Source organism: Vulpes lagopus, chromosome 5 (genome assembly GCF_018345385.1).
Source record: "Vulpes lagopus strain Blue_001 chromosome 5, ASM1834538v1, whole genome shotgun sequence".
NCBI lineage: Eukaryota > Metazoa > Chordata > Mammalia > Carnivora > Canidae > Vulpes > Vulpes lagopus.
The window spans coordinates 81,453,504-81,471,478 of NC_054828.1; the positions used below are offsets into that span (position 1 = coordinate 81,453,504).

The following is a 17,975-nucleotide window of genomic DNA, read 5'->3' on the forward strand; positions in this document are numbered from 1 at the left end:
TTAGAAAAATCCTGTTTTACAGCTCACTTTTGTTGTCTTTCATTGAAGAATCTAAGTATACATTACTCTGATATTTTCTAGTTTGAAATAAGTGTTGCATACAAAGTTTCTTTTGTTCTTCTACTAATTTAAATAATTGGCTTAGGATGCATGGCTTACCAGATAATATTAAGGTTTCTATTTAAGTTTCAAAGTCATAAATCTTAGTTTCTTAAGTATTCTAGTAGTTTGGGTTGCCATCCCTTGAATATCAGTTACCTTTGTTCTAAAATTATTGTTTTAGCAATTTAAAGTTAACATAAAAGCAGTTTTTGCTTATGGGGTTGCTTTACCTTAACACTAAATTCCAGAAATCCTATTTGCTGGTAAGTGAAAATTCTATCATAAATTGGGGCAGTTCCCTAAAATAAATGGAATTATTATGTCTTCTGAAATGTTTTATTAGCTAAATTAATATTTCAGTAATAAAAGCCCATAAACTTCTTTACTTTTTTGAGTTGTTTTGTTGTTTTGCCCTTTTACATTAAAACTTTAGTGATTTGTTCAGCAGATTTAGTATGCTATGGAGATGTACAGATCTGAACATCTATTAAGTTCTTTTTCTTTTTAAAACAGATGAGCTTTGATCCAAACCTTCTCCATAACAATGGACACAATGGGTACCCTAATGGTACTTCAGCAGCACTGCGTGAAACTGGGGTTATTGAAAAACTGCTAACCTCTTACGGATTTATTCAGTGTTCAGAACGTCAAGCTAGACTTTTCTTCCACTGTTCACAGTATAATGGCAACCTGCAGGACTTAAAAGTAGGAGGTAATCTGTAATTGATTATCCTTTTTAAAGTAATTAATGACACATTTCTCTTCTGTATCAACTTGCTCATGACAGTGTCATAATTTTGGTCTTTAGATTGTCCCAATTACAGAAGTGTGTTTCCATAAATTAGCAGAATCCTGTTTCTATTGTGGTGGGGTCTTCTTGGTTGGTGAAAGACTCATTGACTTAAAGATAATTTGAATATTTTTAAAAATACTTTTTAAATAGATACTTGTAAGATCTAATTATTTTCCCCTATATTCATGACTTTAGTTATATATTTGATTTTAAGCCAATGAAAATATTAAACTTTGATAATGTTAGCTTTGACTATTTTACCGGGTAGCATTTTTGGTTAGTACCTTAAAAAAAAAAAAAAAAAAAGAAAACTTTGAATATCACCAGATGGACTATTCATCTTGGCAGACACCATCAAAATCATTTTTGCATGTGAAAATGTGTGGCTTAGTAGAAGACTGAAATTATAAGCTCTCAGTGTTTGTTTTTTAGAATATCTTTGGGGGAAAAGTCAGAACAATATTTAACATGAGTATTTGGCATACGAAATACTCTAAATCCCACAAGAGCATTTTGGTTAGTCCTTATTTTGTGCATGAGGAAACTGAGATACAGAGAAGATTTTTAAGCTTTTTAAGATAAAAGAAAACTTGCCAGAAGTCATGATCATTATATTGCTTCATTTGCAGTATATGTAAATGCTATGAAAGTTAAGACTAAGATATTCCTATCTCACTCTAAAGCAGTGGTTCTGAAGCATTAGTATGTATCAGAATAACCTGGAAGGCTTGTTTAAACAAAGTGCTGTACCTGGTACCTAGAGTTTGTCTTTGAATAGGTTCTGGAGTGGGGCCCAGGAATTTGCATTTCTGCTAAGCTCCCGGGTGATGCTGCTGTTGCTGCTGCCGCTGCCGCCGCTGCTGGTCGAAGAACCACACTTTGAGAAATCACTGGTCTAAAGCAATTCAAATACTACATTGTTTGGCTTGAAAGTGAGATACCATTTTGTCAAAACTAGTCCAACAAATACAATACTTTATTTTAGATGATGTTGAATTCGAAGTATCATCTGACCGGCGGACTGGGAAACCCATTGCTGTTAAACTGGTGAAGATAAAACCAGAAATCCTCCCTGAAGAACGAATGAATGGACAAGTTAGTGGCTTTGATGCTTTGTGTTTTCTTAGGGCCCTGCATTTGCATATCTTTCACATTAGAAAAGGAAGATTCTCCCCATCTCCTCAGTTTGCACGCAAGAGAGTTGTAGTATATAAAGATTATTATTTTAAGATTTTATCAGAAGCACTGGCATTTCTTGACCTGAAATAAAATATGGTCAAGACTCAATTTGGGTTTTTACATATAACCCTAAGTCTGTACTTACAGTCGATTTATGTACTGTAAGTTTGAAACTTGGCAGCATGACATCCTCTTGTGGATCATATTAAAATGCATCCCTATGTATAGTATAGAGGATATTAAAATTCAGTTAATATTGCACAGTGCTGCTCCTGAAATGATTAGCAATGGAAATTTTTTTTTTTTTGACTGGTAGGTTGTGTGCGCTGTTCCTCACAACTTAGAGAGTAAATCTCCAGCTGCCCCGGGTCAGAGTCCAACAGGGAGTGTATGCTACGAACGTAATGGGGTAAACTTGTGTATTTTTCTTAAACCTTTGCCTGATCCACCATGTGATCTATAAGCGTACTTTAAAATTCAAAATCGAAAACGTAAGCTGCAGTTAATAAATTCAGTTTTAAATTTGGTTTCTAAGAGGCTTTGAGTGCAGCATAATCAAAAACTTTAAAAAGAAAAAATCCTTAGAACTTCCAAGTGTCTTAGCTTGCCCAAGTGTGACCTTAGTTAGAACATTAAGGTAAAATGTTCTTTTTACTCACTTTTTTTGGGGGTGTGGGAGGGGATCTTTTTTCTGGTTCTTTTTAAGCACTAACTCCATCTTTTTTGTTTGGAATGCCTTACATAAAAATTGGTTTTTTTGAAATGTAACTACAGTCTCTGGGCAAATGCTTCCACGTGTGTAAGCTTTTTGAAGTTGGATTGCTGCTCAGCTGTGGACTCGCAGAAGTCATCAGCATCATGGAGGGGAAGTGTGTGTTTATATGAATAAAATGATGTATTTGTTAATAAGGCATTTTTAAGAAATTTGGCTTAAAATGCCAGTTTAAGAGGTATTTAATGAAGTAAATCACAGTATACAGAGAACATGCATCCTGCCAATATAGTAATAACAACTTATTAATTCACAGGAAGTGTTTTATCTGACTTATACCCCCGAAGATGTCGAAGGGAATGTTCAGCTGGAAACTGGAGATAAAATAAACTTTGTAATTGATAACAATAAACAGTAAGTTCTCTTTTTCCACCTAAGATGGGAGGGTTTGGTTTCTTTTGTCCACCCCCTCCAGTAAGAAATTTGAAGTGAATTAAAAAAAAAAAAAAAAACAAAACCTGTGAATCTGGATAATTTTCATGATATTTTCATGATCTTTTAAACTTCATTAGCTAAGCATTTGAGGGTCTATTCTATGCTGGGCACTGTATGGATATCAAAAATAGGAATATAATTAAAATATGGTCAGAGCTTTCAAGGAGCTGTTCTAGAAGTCAGTAAAGGTTTTGTAAAAGCAGCAGTGCTAGAGAGAAGGTATTTAAAGTCACTGGGGAGACTGAGTGGTTGGAAGCATTCTAAGTAGAAGTATCATTTTGAGGAAATGGCTATAAGTTTGAATTGATTGAATTGACTGGATCATAGGAAGATGAAGTTTGAACTTTATCCCCTAGTCCCTAAGGACTCTGAAAGATTTTAAATGGGAGATAGGAGCAGGGTTGGAGGTGTGATCGGTGTAGATCACTGGAAGTGGTGGAGATGGTAGACTTTTGGAGAGGGGGTACTCTAGAGGCAGTGACATGAGAGTTAATATGCAAGATGAGGGTCTAATATGCTAATGTGGTTAGGCCAGGGCTGTTCAGGTGGAGAAGTCAAGCTACACTGAAAAGATAATACCAAGTTTTGTGATTGATTAGGTAGAGGTGTATGTTGGAATTAATAACAGGGGAGTCCCAAATGCTACTTCTCTGGCTACTGGGCAGATGGTGATACTATTAACCAGATTAAGAAGATATTCTTAATATTAAGAAAGTATTAAGTGTGGAAAAATGATTCTCTTTACTTTGGCATTTTGAATTTGAGGTGTCTGGGTATGTCTAGATGAAGATACTAAACATGTAGTTGTATGTATAAGTCTGAAACAAGCTAGTAATAGGATGTACAGCTGTCAAATTCATCAGCATAAGCAGTTTAAGGAAAGTATAGTTAAGAAAACCTAGGGATAATTATTTTTATACAAGTACAGAAGGAAGTTAATAGTAGGAAGTTGGAAAAATGCTAGGAATGCACCTTTGACAGCAGAGAAAGCAGAGTCCCAAGAGCATGTGCAGAATTATTAGCCCTGAACCTTACCTCTTGTAAGACTTTATAGTCTTCATTTTAAGGAATCCGATTGAGAGGCACCTGTGTGGCTCAATCGGTTAAGTGTCAGACTCTTGATTTCATCTCAGGTCGTGATCTCAGAGTTTTGGGGGCGTCACATCAGTCTCCATGTCAGCCTGTGTGCTCATCGGGGAACCGGCTCCTCTCCCTCTTCCTCTACCCCACAGGCTCTCTCTCTTGCTCTTATTCTCTTTCTAAAATAAATAAATATCTAAAAAAATGAAAGGAATTGGATTGAGTTGGCGGATATACTAATAGTTCTAGTCTAAAGGCCTCAATCTGATCTCAAGAAATGAGCAGATAGGGCTTGAATTTAAAAGTGGAGCCAGGGGCGTGATCCTGGAGTCCCTGGGATGAGTCCCTGCCTTCGGCCCAGGGCATGATCCTGGAGTTCTGGATCGAGTCCCACATCTGGTTCCCTGCATGGAGCCTGCTTCTTCCTCTACCTGAGTCTCTGCCTCTCTCTGTGTGTGTGTCTCTCATGAATAAATAAATAAAATCTTTAAATAATAAAAGTGGAGCCAGTGAAAGTGCTTTATTTGACCTTTATTTAGTTCCTGTGTGTGCCAAGCAGTTGCATTAAATACTTTATGTATAGTTGTTAATCCTGAGAACAGCTTTACCTGACATCTTTTAGTTTGTAAAATTAACGTATGTTCTCATAAAGTGAGTTGCCTAAAGTTACGCATCCTTGAAGTAGCAGACATTTGAGCCCCATTCTGTCTCTAAAGTCTTTCACTATAGTAGGTTACGAAGGCAAGTAGAATTTTTCCAGCATCTTCATAATTCTCCTAAATTTTTGAAGTAAAAAGCACAATTGGGCTACAGTTTGTCCATGAAAAATTAAGGGAAGTAATTGCTTAGTCTGCAGTTTTTCTTAAAACAATTACACCAACAGTCTGCACCATCTTTAAAATGAAGTCAGGGCAGCCCTAGTGGCTCAAGTTTAGCGCTGCCTTCAGCCCAGGGCGTGATCCTGGAGACCCGGGATCGAGTCCTGCGTCAGGCTCTGCATGGAGCCTGCTTCTCCCTCTGCCTGTGTCTCTGCCTCTCTCTCTCTCTCTCTCTCTCTCTCTCTCTCTCTCAATAATAAATAAATCTTTTTTAAAAATAAATATATAAAATGAAGTCAGATTTACATTGCTTCTCACAGATGAGGATAGGATGACATATAGTGCCTACCTGGTTTTCAGTGAAGGTGAATGTCATTTTATAACGTGTAGCAAATTTCTCCTTTAATCACTGCATTTACTCAACTTTCTTTTATGTCTGTTTAGTCGAGAATAATTGATGGGATAGCTACTAAATATAGCACTCATTGAAAACAGGGACCCCAAAAAAAAAAAGAAAACAGGGACCATCTCTGTATCCCCAGGGTTTTTTGTTTGGTTGGTTTTTTTGGGGGGTTTTGCAGCATATAATACCTACTCAAATGTTTACCCAAGAAATGACCTTCCTGAAACTTGAGATTCCCCATCTTTGGTTGCATTCAGCTTGTGACTTTATTTCTTCTGTTGGAATAGAAAAAGCTTAGAGTGTCCATGATACTCCTTTAAGAGTATAAGAGAAAAATGATGTGTGTGCACCCAGTTTAGAAGGCTATGCATATGAAGCCATAAGAAACGGATCATGTGCCATAAACTACATTTGCTCTTCATGTTGACGTAAAATTCTTCAGGCCTCAGAAAACTAGTTATTGTTTCTCTAGATTCATCATATCTAACCAAACCAATGCATTTTTCACCCCTCTTTGAATCCCCTCCCTCCCTTCCCTACCCAATTATTCCTTTCTAGTACTGGTGCTGTAAGTGCTCGTAACATTATGCTGTTGAAAAAGAAACAAGCTCGCTGTCAGGGAGTAGTTTGTGCCATGAAGGTAAGTGTCCTCAAATACGAGAAACTTGAGGTTTTTGCTTTGACTACTTTTAGTCTATACTTCATACCCAATCGTGGTGTTTGTTTGTTTGTTTGTTTGTTTTTTAATCATTGTCTTCCCTTTAAAAATATTTCACTGTTGGGATGCCTGGGTGGCAGTGGTTGAGTGTCTGCCTTTGGCTTGGGTTTTGATCCTGGAGTTCTGGGGTCGAGTCCCACATCAGGCTCCCCGCAGGGAAACCTGTGTGTCTGCCCCCTCTCTATGTGTCTCTCACAAATAAATCTTTATTAAAACAAACAAACAAACAGGGCAGCCCTGGTGGCCTAGCGGTTTGGCGCCGCCTTTGGCCCAGGGCCTGATCCTGGAGACCCGGGATCAAGTCCCGCATCAGGCTCCCTGCATGGAGCCTGCTGCTCCCTCTGCTTGTGTTTCTGCTCTTCTCTGTGTGTCTCTCATGAATAAATTAAAAAATACATATATTTCACTGTTAACATCAAAAGTAATTTCTTAAAATACCTTGGTTACTAATTCATTATGTCCTTTAAAATGGGCCATGTAATTTATACTGTTAGTATTAGAGCTAATCAAATATATTGTTTCTGGTACACTATAATTTTATGAAAAGACTTTTAATTGATTGCAAATTGTGATCATAAACATGTACACTGAATAAGTACCTAATGTTCCTATTATTTTTTTGGGTTTTGCTTATTTTTCTTTAGGAGGCATTTGGCTTTATTGAAAGAGGTGATATTGTAAAAGAGATATTCTTTCACTATAGTGAATTTAAGGGTGACTTAGAAACCTTACAGCCTGGAGATGACGTGGAATTCACAATCAAGGACAGAAATGTAAGATGGTTGACTAATTTGATTTTTGGCCTTCTTTTAAGATCAAAATGAATTACATTTTTCGGAAACACTTAAAATTACATAATTCCTCCCCCTTCTGATTTAGGGGAAAGAAGTTGCAACAGATGTGAGACTGTTGCCTCAAGGAACAGTCATTTTTGAAGATATCAGCATTGAACATTTTGAAGGAACTGTAACCAAAGTAATCCCAAAAGTACCCAGTAAAAACCAGGTAAGTAGTCTTTTTCAGGAGAAATTTGTCTCATCAGTAGTAGAATAATTTGGTATACAGAAATTTTACTTAATTAGTGTAATCTTACAGTGGTGGAACAATTGAATATTTCTTGATATATGTAATTAAACTAAATGAGAAACCAATGATTAATGTATCCATGAATATGTTTTCTTTTTTACTGGGTGATAAGGAGAAAGGAACAAAAATCCTGGCTAAAATTGGGGGCAAACAAGTTTGGGTGTGTGTTATTGGGGTTCTCCTACCCCCCCCCCCCCGCCTCCACCATCCCCCACCCTCATTTATTTCATTTGTGTCGGAAGTAAGGTGAGGAGAGGAGACTAATGTATCTCATTGCTAAAGAAATGTGAAACATAAAAAAGACTTGAAGTTCTTTTCCTTAAATAAAATATCTCTGTCAGAGTGCAGGATCTTTACTGCAGTATTGTGATTTTATGGTTGTATCCTATGACCATAGAACACAAAGCTTTCAAATTGGACTTATGTTATCAACATCTTTTTTTCCCTGTAGGGAACTGTTTATTATAAATAACATGGGTTTGCTGTGTGTTCTTCTTGTTTGACTTAGAACTAGGAAGGATGAGAAATCTCCAGCTAAAATAGTTTTTCCTTCTCATCAGAATGACCCATTGCCAGGACGCATCAAAGTTGATTTTGTGATTCCTAAAGAACTTCCCTTTGGAGACAAAGATACAAAATCCAAGGTTACCCTGCTGGAAGGCGACCATGTTAGGTTTAATATTTCAACAGACCGACGTGACAAATTAGAACGAGCAACCAACATAGAAGTTCTGTCAAACACATTTCAGTTCACTAATGAAGCCAGAGAGATGGTGAGTGTTGGATCTGATTAGATACTTACCTTGTATTCAGTTTGGGGTGAGTGTTATAATCAAATTTGTAATGTTCTACTGAGAAGTCTTTAAGGTAATTGCCCAAATGACATTGGGCAATTACCCTGTTAAGTGATTAAGAACACAGATCTTTGAGTCAGTCTGGGTTTGATATCTGACTCTGGCAATCAGCTGGGAATAGATGTGAAAAATTTTTAGAAAAGAAAATGTGTACAGGATGAGTTCTAAGATCTTGGAGAGTCAGTGATTCTCTGGATCTTAAATAGGGAGACAGAAAATTCAAATGTCTCATTATAGTAAGTAGATTTTCCCAAACTGTTCCATAAGATGTTTAATAAACACTAGATAAAACAAATAGGTTTTACTTTTTGAGTACTTTTGTTTTTTGTTTTTGGGGTTTTTTTTTTTTGTTTTTACAGCAGGACTTTGCAAATCGTTTTTAGTGGATATAAGTCCAGGAATGACATATACCAGAATATTTCCCAAACATGTTTTACAAGCTTGGTTTTCATAAATTAACTTTCTTAGGTGTAATTTATAATTTATAGTTAATTCTGCTGGGAATTATAACGTGTGATGTATCTCAGTGCTGGCAGTGGAACTGTACATTTTAATGAAAAAAAATTTTTTTTTTTTTTAATGAAAATTTTAAGTTTCTTGCGACTTCGCTTTTGTTTGACACTTCTACTTTAAAAATCTTGAGAATCAAATGAATGATTGTTTTTTAAAACTTCTCAGGTAGGATCTATTTTGCTTGACGGTATGCACTACATTGTTGAGTTGCTTGGCTGCCGTTAAGATTTAGCAAGGATTAAAGGTCAAAATATTTATACTGTGTTCAAAACTGGTTATGGCATAGTTATCATTGATAATGTAAATAAATATGCAATATATATAAGTCATTGGTAGGTTGATAATAATTATTTCAGTAAACATTTGAGTACCTGCGATGTGCCAATTAACTCTGTATATAATGCCCTCACAAAGCTGATAATTAGTTGAAGGGAGAAAAAAATTAGGAAAGGATTTCCTATATTTTATTCTTGAGACCTAAATCTTAAATTAAGCCTTTCTTGTGCCTAAACTCACAAAAAAATTTTGAGGTAAGAGACTATAAAGTTGCCTTTAGTTGACTTTGGAAGTATGTGAAGTATGTGTATAGATTTTTAAAATTTCTGGATGTTGTGATAAAGCTTAGGCCTTATTTGGAATCATTCTACCACTTAATTAAACTGTGTGCTTTGGACAAACTGCTTAACCTCTCTCAGCCTTGATTTCCTCATTTTGTAAAACAGGATAATACCAAATTCACAGATTTTTTAATTAAAAGGAATACATTGTATGCATGTGTTTACATTCATGTGAGATAAATTTTTTTGTGCATCCTGGCCAAGAAGCAGCATCTCACACAATTGCTCAGAGGTTGACTTACTGAAAGACTGAAAGCATGAGTTTGTATTTAAATGGACAAATTAAAATGTAGATACAGAATTTGGGTCATTAAACAGAATTCCTAGTGAATTCAACTTGATGCTTCCATAGTTGAGTGTTGTTTTCTTGGCAAACTTCACAGTCAGTGAAAATATTATCTGGATTTCAGGGTGTAATTGCTGCCATGAGAGATGGTTTTGGTTTCATCAAGTGTGTGGATCGCGATGCTCGTATGTTCTTCCACTTCAGTGAAATTCTGGATGGGAACCAGCTCCATATTGCAGATGAAGTAGAGTTTACTGTGGTTCCTGTGAGTACTTTTTGAGAAAAGAATGGGATGGTTTCTTGGTACTTCCTTTTTCAGTTTAAAGTTACTTTTGTTTATCATTTGTAGGATATGCTCTCTGCCCAAAGAAATCATGCTATTAGGATTAAAAAACTTCCCAAGGGCACGGTTTCATTTCACTCCCATTCAGATCATCGTTTTCTGGGCACTGTTGAAAAAGAAGCCACTTTCTCCAATCCTAAAACCACTAGCCCAAATAAAGGCAAAGAAAAGGTAAGTTTTACATGATCAAAATGATTTACGTAGGTTTTTTTTTTTTTTTTAAGATTTATTTATTTTAGAAAGAGATGCACACATGAACAGGGGGAGGGGCTGAGGGGGAGAGGGAAGGAGAGAGAAGCAGACTCTGTGTTGAGCATGGAACCTGATGGGGGCTCAACCTCAAGACCCTGAGATCATGGCCTGAGCTGAAATCAAGAGTTGGACACTTACCCAAATGAGCCACCCAGGCGCCCCTGATATATGTAGCTCTTTGTCTTCTGCTTCAAGGAAGCTACTGTCCACACAATAATGGAGTTGAGTAATGTCTCTCTTGAAATTCTCTGTAATATTAACAGTGGTGAACTAAACTAAAAGGATTTTTAACCCCAGCATTATTGACTTTTGTGTGGAGGTGGTGGCCATTCTGTGCATTGTTGAATGTTTGGTAGCATCCCTAGTCTTTACCCACTAGAGACCAATATGTGTCATCTCCCCCTCTGTGACAGCTAAAAGTGTTACCCTATACTGCCAGGCATTCCCAAATCACCCCTAGTTGAGAGCCGCTCATCTAAAATGGTAGTACTTGTCTTCCCAAGCAGTTTAATAGTTTCATATTTGAGTAGATTCCATTCACACATTTTAACTCCATTTATTGAATAGTTCACTGAATAGAAATACAAAGCTGGCTAGTCTAACATGGTTTTTGCTCTCAAGTAAATAATAAACTGAGGGCAGTCCCGGTGGCTCAGTGGTTTAGCGCCGCCTTCCACCTGGGGTATGATTCTGGAGACCCAGGATTGAGTCCCGCATCAGGCTTCCTACGGGGAGCCTGCTTCTGCTTCTCCCTCTGCCTGTGTCTCTGCCTCTTTCAGTGTCTCTCATGAATAAATAGAATCTTAAAAAAAAAAAAAAGTAAATAATAAACTGAGAGTTGCGTAGAAGCAGGTAATTCATACAAAATACAAAATGTCTCCATGAAAGGTCAGTGAAAGTGCTATGGTGAAAATGAATTCTAGACTGTTGGGATCTGGGATGGTTTCACTAAGGCACTGACATTTAAATAGTTAGAGATAGGGCAGCCCAGGTGGCTCAGAGGTTTAGCACCGCCTTCAGCCCCGGGTGTGATCCTGGAAACTCGAGATCAAGTCTCCTATTGGACTCCCTGCATGGATCCTGCTTCTCCCTCTGCCTGTGTCTCTGCCTCTCTCTCTGTCTCTCTCTCTCTCTCGAATAAATAAAATCTTTAAAAATAAAGAGATAAATGAGGAAAGGACATTCCTCACAGAATAGATGTACAGATGAGAAAAATTCAGGGTTTCTTTAGAAAGCACTAAGTAGTTAAATAGGAAGATAGGGTTTTCTTTGGTAGGGTTGAGTAGGGGAAACAAGGATGAAAAATCAGGATACAGCTAGATTGAGAAAGTTTGATTGCTACTCTGAAGAATTTATTTTTAAAAAATTTATTTTTTTAAAGATTTTAAATATTCATTCATGAGAGACAGACACAAGCAGAGGGAGAGAAGCAGGCTCCATGCAGGGAGCCTGATGGAGGACTCCATCATGGGTCCCCAGGATCCCACCTTGAGCCGAAGGCAGATGCTCAACCCCTGAGCCACTCAGGTGTCCCACTTTTCTAAAGAATTTAGACATTATTCTGTACTCAGATTTCTTTTAGAAAGTGGCATTTGGTATGCACTTTAGGAAGAAATGGCAATAGATGAACCCTAGATGGGGGTGGAGAAAGACAAAAGATGAAGAGGCCTGATAGGAAATTTAGGTAGTCCTTGAACTGGGGAACAGATCATGGATGTAGACAAGAGAAAGGTGCATGAGAGAGAAGGTAATTTTAGAAATAACTATTTAGGAGCCGATAAGAGTGGAATATTCTTGTTTACCATTTATTTTGTAGCCTAGGAAATCACCTCCAAGCCTAAGTTTTTAAACAAAAAAATCATAGACACCTGGGTGGCTCAGTTCTTGAATGTCTGCCTTTGGCTCAGGTCATAATCCTGGGGTCCTGGGATCGAGTTCCACATCAGGTTCCCTGAAGAGAGCCTGCTTCTCTCTGCTTATGTCTCTGCCTCTCTCTGTGTCTCTCTCATGAAGAAACAAATAAAATCTCTAAAAAAGAAAAAAAGAAAAAATCATAGTCTCCTATTTCTTTGAAAAAGCTCTCACAGGGCCTGGCCCATAGTAGGAATTTCACAAGTGTTGCTGTTGACAATTATTATAAACAGAAGAAAACCAATGGGACTTATTTTTAATGGTTTTTAGCTCTTAGAATGCCCTGCTTTCCAAATGGCTGTGGCAAAATTGACTTGATCAAGACAGCCTTTGTGTAAGATTTTTCCTGTCCTTCTATTGTTCTTTTCTTCACCAACACTGGACTCTAGTAAGTCCTTCTGTCATTGCTTACTTATAACAATGTGTTACACTTGTTAATGAATCTGTTTTTGCTAAGCTGGGCTCTTCATAAGCAGGTATTGCCTTATCTCTATTTCCTATACTTGGTGTGTAGTACATTGTCAGATGTTGACTGAATATTGAGGTTAATGGCTGAGTTGAGAGCAAATTTGAATGCTGAGATTTTGAGTGTGGTTGACTTGCCAAAGAGTGTCAGTAGAGTCAGACCTGAAATCACTGACTTCCTTCTTCATTTACCAAAGTCAGATCCTTAGCATTTTGTACTGACTATATAACCTTGGTCAAATTTATTTTAGCTTCCTAAGACTTTCCTAATAGGGATAGGAGTAACTTTGGAGATTATTTTATCATAACATTAAATTTGATAATATAAAATAATATCTGATAGTTTTAATGTTCAGTATGATTGCATAGCAGTTGTACAAGGAATATGAATAGTAAGAGAAATTAATCGGGTTTTGAATATTAATAATTGGTAATGTGTTCTGGAGCTTAGAAAAGGAGTTAGCTAGATTAGGGATGTGGGCAGTAATTCCCATAGGAATGATATGTAAGGGATCCCTGGGTGGCTCAGCAGTTTGGCTCCTGCCTTCGGCCCAGGGCGTAATCCTGGAGTCCTAGGATCGAGTCCCACATCAGGCTCCTTGCATGGAGCCTGCTTCTCCCTCTGCCTGTGTCTCTTCCTCTCTCTGTGTGTCTCTCATGAATAAGTGAATAAAATCGAAAGGAAGAAAGAAAGGAAGGAAGGAAGGAAGGAAAGAGAAAGAGAGAGAGAAAAGAAAGAAAGAAAAGAAAGGGAGGGAGGGAGGAATGATACTTAAAACCATAGGGGCAGTATGATTTATGTAGTTGCTGTACAGTGTCACTGTTTATGATCCTGTGTGGCATATCCGAAATTTCTTAGACTTTTGAAGAGCTAATCTTTCTGGTATTCAGAAATGTTTTAAAGTGTTACTATGGAAACATTTGGTGTATCATAATTTAATCTCCTATTTGAATATCACATTCTCTGAACTGTGCTAGATCCTATCAAAATTAAGTTCTCCTTCATTGGGGGTGCCTGGGTGGCTCAGTGATTTGAGCATCTGCCTTTAGCTCAGGTCAGTGATCCTGGGATCAAATCTCATATCAGGCTCCCTAAAGGGAGCCTGCTTCTCCCTCTGCCCGTCTGCCTCTCTGTCTCTCATGTATAAATAAATTTAAAAATTAGTTTTGGTGGGGTTTTTTTTTTTTTTTGCAAAATAAGTAAATTCTCATTTATTAGTTAAATATGTTTCACACAAAACACTGCACAGCACAATGGGAGATTCAAAATAGGTGATATAAAAGCTTCTTGCCCTGTAGAATTTCCACTTTGTTAAAAATACATGCTCAGTTTAGTTTCTGACTGGCTATGAAAAGTATAGAGTAAGTGTGTGGTAAATTTTCAATAAGCTTACCCTCCTCAACAAAAAGATTAGGTTCTTGAGACTACAAGACCAAATTAACAGTAGATAGAGGTAAGACCACCTTTTATTCATATGAAAAATCTGTTACCGTTAGGGAACCCTAGAATAGGGTTTCTTTTTTTATAAGACCTTATTTATTTATTTGTGAGAGACATAGAGAGGCAGAGACATAGGGAGAGGGAGAAGCAGGCTCCCCATGGGGAGCCCGATGCAGGACTCGATCCCAGAACACTGGGATCACACCCTGAGCTGAAGGCAGACACTCAACCACTGAGCCACCCAGAATAGGATATTTGTATAGCTGTGCCAGTTCTTAGCTCAGGGGTCTATAAAAATTGTAGCTGTTAATTGCCTTTTTGTTCTTGATTCTTTTCATTGTATTCTTTTTTTAGGAGGCTGAGGATGGTGTTATTGCGTATGATGATTGTGGGGTGAAATTGACTATTGCTTTTCAAGCCAAGGATGTGGAAGGATCTGCTTCTCCTCAAATAGGAGATAAGGCAAGATAATTCTGCTTATTTGAGAGGAGGGTTAAAGGTTGTCATCTTAATCATAAGTTTTACACAGTGGTTTTTAATTTTACCCAAGTTTTGCTAAAATTATTTTGTGCTTATGAGTTTAATACAGGAGCATCTTCCCATTTGAAAACAGCTCATTGAATTAGAACAGGGTCTAGGAAATCCTTTATTAAAGCTTTTTTAAGGAGTTAGTATTTAAACACTAAGATATGCCTAAATCAATTAACTTAGGTAAAAGTATTACAAACTAAAACAACCGCTGAAACATTATCAGAGTAAAATCACACCAAAAATTTTATAATGTGCATTTTTCTCATGCTTATTATGTCTGGTTTTCTGATAGCCCTGCTTTAGAGAAATTGAGATTTTGGAATAAATACACACTGGAGAACAAATCTTGAATCCCCTATGAAAAATGGGTTGAGGCCTAGAAGTGTTAGTTTTGATGAAAATCTACTCCATCGGGATCCCTGGGTGGCGCAGCGGTTTGGCGCCTGCCTTTGGCCCAGGGCGCGATCCTGGAGACCTGGGATCGAGTCCCACGTCAGGCTCCCGGTGCATGGAGCCTGCTTCTCCCTCTGCCTGTGTCTCTGCCCCTCTCTCTCTTTCTGTGTGACTATCATAAATAAATAAAAATTTAAAAAAAAAATCTACTCCATCAGAATATTTAATACAAAGGATATTTGGAGTACAAAGCATGGTCTGGGGAAGTTGTAGGTCCTGAGGTAAGGCACTTGGTGTGGAAAAGACATGGTATTAATGAGCATCCTTATATTTCACAGGTTGAATTTAGTATTAGTGACAAACAGAGGCCTGGCCAGCAGGTTGCAACTTGTGTGCGACTTTTAGGTCGTAATTCCAATTCCAAGAGGCTCTTGGGTTATGTGGCAACTCTGAAGGATAATTTTGGATTTATTGAAACAGCCAATCATGATAAGGAAATCTTTTTCCATTACAGGTAAGGAATGCCTTGTAGGAACTTAATACCTTAACATTCGTTGTTTGGTTTGGGAGTCCAAAACATTTAGTATGAGGTGATCAACATATTTTTTTGATCCACATCTCATGTTAGTAAAATTATGGCAATATGTAAACAAAACTTCTATAGAGAACATGTGTCCAAAAGATAACGGCCTGTACCTGCTTTGAACATTGGACAAGAACTTTGCTGTTTCAGTGAAAGAATACAACAGAGTGTTGTACAATTGATTTGGTGTTGAGTGTAGGCTCTTAGGTGATTCACGTTTAAATCCAGTCTCTGCCACCTAACTCTTGGTATCTTAGCTCCATTGTCTTGAAGCTGGGGATAATCATACCTCCAAACGAATAGTTTCTGAGGATGAAATAAGTCAGTGCCTATAATGTGTTTAAAACAGTATCCAGCATAAGTAAGCACTCCATGAATGTTACTATAGAAGAAATAAAATTTATTTGCTACTATTATCTGTAGTGATTTCTTATTCAAATGTTTCCTTTCTTCCCAGTGAGTTCTCTGGTGATGTTGATAGCTTGGAACTGGGGGACATGGTCGAGTATAGCTTGTCCAAAGGCAAAGGCAACAAAGTCAGTGCAGAAAAAGTGAATAAAACACACTCAGGTAATGAATTGTGATTTTTACTTAATCAGTCTTTGCTTTTGGTGGAAAATACGGGGTAGGATGCAAGAGGAAGTGAAAACCAAATTGTTCTGTATTAGGAGATCCCCCAGGTATGATCCAGCAGCATCAGCTGGCCACAAGTTCTCTGATCCCACCCCAGACCTAAACTCAGAATGGGCTATCTGTCTTAACAAGTCCTTTAGATAATTATGATGTACACTCAAGTGTGAGAAGTAGAACTAGATAGATGGTTTAGGTCATTTGTTTTATGCTTATTTTCAATTTAATATCCGGGATCACACCCTGAGTCAAAGGTAGATACTCAACTGCTGAGCCACCCAGGTGTCCCTGATACCTCTTTCTTAAAAAATAACTCTAAGATGTGGGATCCCTGGGTGGCTCAGCGGTTTACCGCCTGCCTTTGGCCCAAGGCATGATCCTGGAGTCCCAGGATCGAGTCCCACATCAGGCTCCCTGTATGGAGCCTGCTTCTCCCTCTGCCTATGTCTCTCTGCCTCTCTCTGTGTATGTCTCTCATGAGTAAATAAATAAGATATTTAAAAAATAATAAGAGTAACTCTAAGATGTAATATCCATGGGGATGGAGAGAGATCCATTCCTCTAGGAGACTATTTTGGAAAAGAATGAAAAGCATCGGGAACTTGGGATGCCTGGCTGGCTCAGCAGTTGAGCATCTGCCTTTGGCTGAGGGCAGGATCCTGGGTCCGGGGATCAGGTCCCAAATTGGGCTTCCTTGAGTGGAGCCTGCTTCTCCCTCTACCTATGCCTTTGCATCTCTCTCTCTCTCTCTCATGAATAAATAAATAAAATCTTAAAAAAAATGGGAACTTCAGAAAATTATTGCTATTTATGATCTCTAACTTTTATAAAACCTGCAACTTTGGCTTTCACTTCAACTCCCCAAATAATACTTTCTCTTGGTGAGACCTAGAGACAGGACAGCCAAGAATATTCATTTCAGTTCAGTAAATATCTAAGTGCATGCTGTGTTTTAGGTACTGGGGATACAGCAGTTAAGAAATTAGATCCTGCCTTTGTCAAGTTTATTTTTTAGTTTGTCTCATTCACAGGCAAGTAAGATGATTGTATGTTTAGAAAGATAGTAAAATATATTATTAAGGGATCCCTGGGTGGCGCAGCGGTTTGGCGCCTGCCTTGGGCCCAGGGCGCGATCCTGGAGACCCGGGATCGAATCCCACATCGGGCTCCCGGTGCATGGAGCCTGCTTCTCCCTCCGCCTGTGTCTCTGCCTCTCTCTCTCTCTCTGTGACTATCATAAATAAATAAAAAATTAAAAAATATATATATATTATTAAGATTAAAATATAGGGAAGTATATATAAGAGTTGAGGTTGCCGTTTTAGAGACCAAGGAAGGCCCCTGCTAAAAGTAATATTTAGTCACCTGGAAAACGTGAAGAGAGCAAGACGTGTTTCAAATACAAATACTTGCTAATTCCTTAAACAAATTAAGGAATAATTTATTTTAATGGTAGTTTAGAAAAATTTCACAAATAGCAGACAAGCAGTCAGCCCTCTATTAACATTTCTTGTGATGATCTTTGCTTTTTTTCCTCTGGAGTAGTTAAAAATTATTGAGTAAGAGGTTTATGTTTTTTTGTTTTTTGTTTTTTGTGGGGTTTTTTGGTAGTGAATGGCATTACTGAGGAAGCTGATCCCACCATCTACTCTGGTAAAGTCATTCGCCCCTTGAGGAGTGTTGATCCAACACAGACTGAGTACCAAGGAATGATTGAGATTGTGGAAGAAGGTAAGAGCATCCCTGTTAGATTTTGGAAATTTGTTTGTA

General features: G+C 37.8%; 1 protein-coding gene across 3 annotated transcripts in view; it reads left to right on the forward strand.

Moving 5' to 3' along the window:
- The window catches only part of CSDE1 (cold shock domain containing E1), a 40,416-nt gene that overhangs the window by 15,839 nt on the left and 6,602 nt on the right, over positions 1-17,975 (forward strand). For 2 of the 3 annotated variants that reach the window (XM_041756111.1, XM_041756113.1), the window contains 14 exons: positions 616-814; positions 1,881-1,990; positions 2,391-2,483; positions 3,103-3,200; positions 6,141-6,222; positions 6,945-7,073; positions 7,180-7,305; positions 7,947-8,159; positions 9,781-9,921; positions 10,006-10,170; positions 14,423-14,530; positions 15,331-15,506; positions 16,033-16,145; positions 17,817-17,936. In XM_041756111.1, coding sequence (XP_041612045.1) covers positions 616-814; positions 1,881-1,990; positions 2,391-2,483; positions 3,103-3,200; positions 6,141-6,222; positions 6,945-7,073; positions 7,180-7,305; positions 7,947-8,159; positions 9,781-9,921; positions 10,006-10,170; positions 14,423-14,530; positions 15,331-15,506; positions 16,033-16,145; positions 17,817-17,936 — 1,873 coding nt within the window. The remainder of the gene's footprint in view (positions 1-615; positions 815-1,880; positions 1,991-2,390; positions 2,484-3,102; positions 3,201-6,140; positions 6,223-6,944; positions 7,074-7,179; positions 7,306-7,946; positions 8,160-9,780; positions 9,922-10,005; positions 10,171-14,422; positions 14,531-15,330; positions 15,507-16,032; positions 16,146-17,816; positions 17,937-17,975) is intronic. The other variant, XM_041756112.1, reaches the window with a different exon arrangement.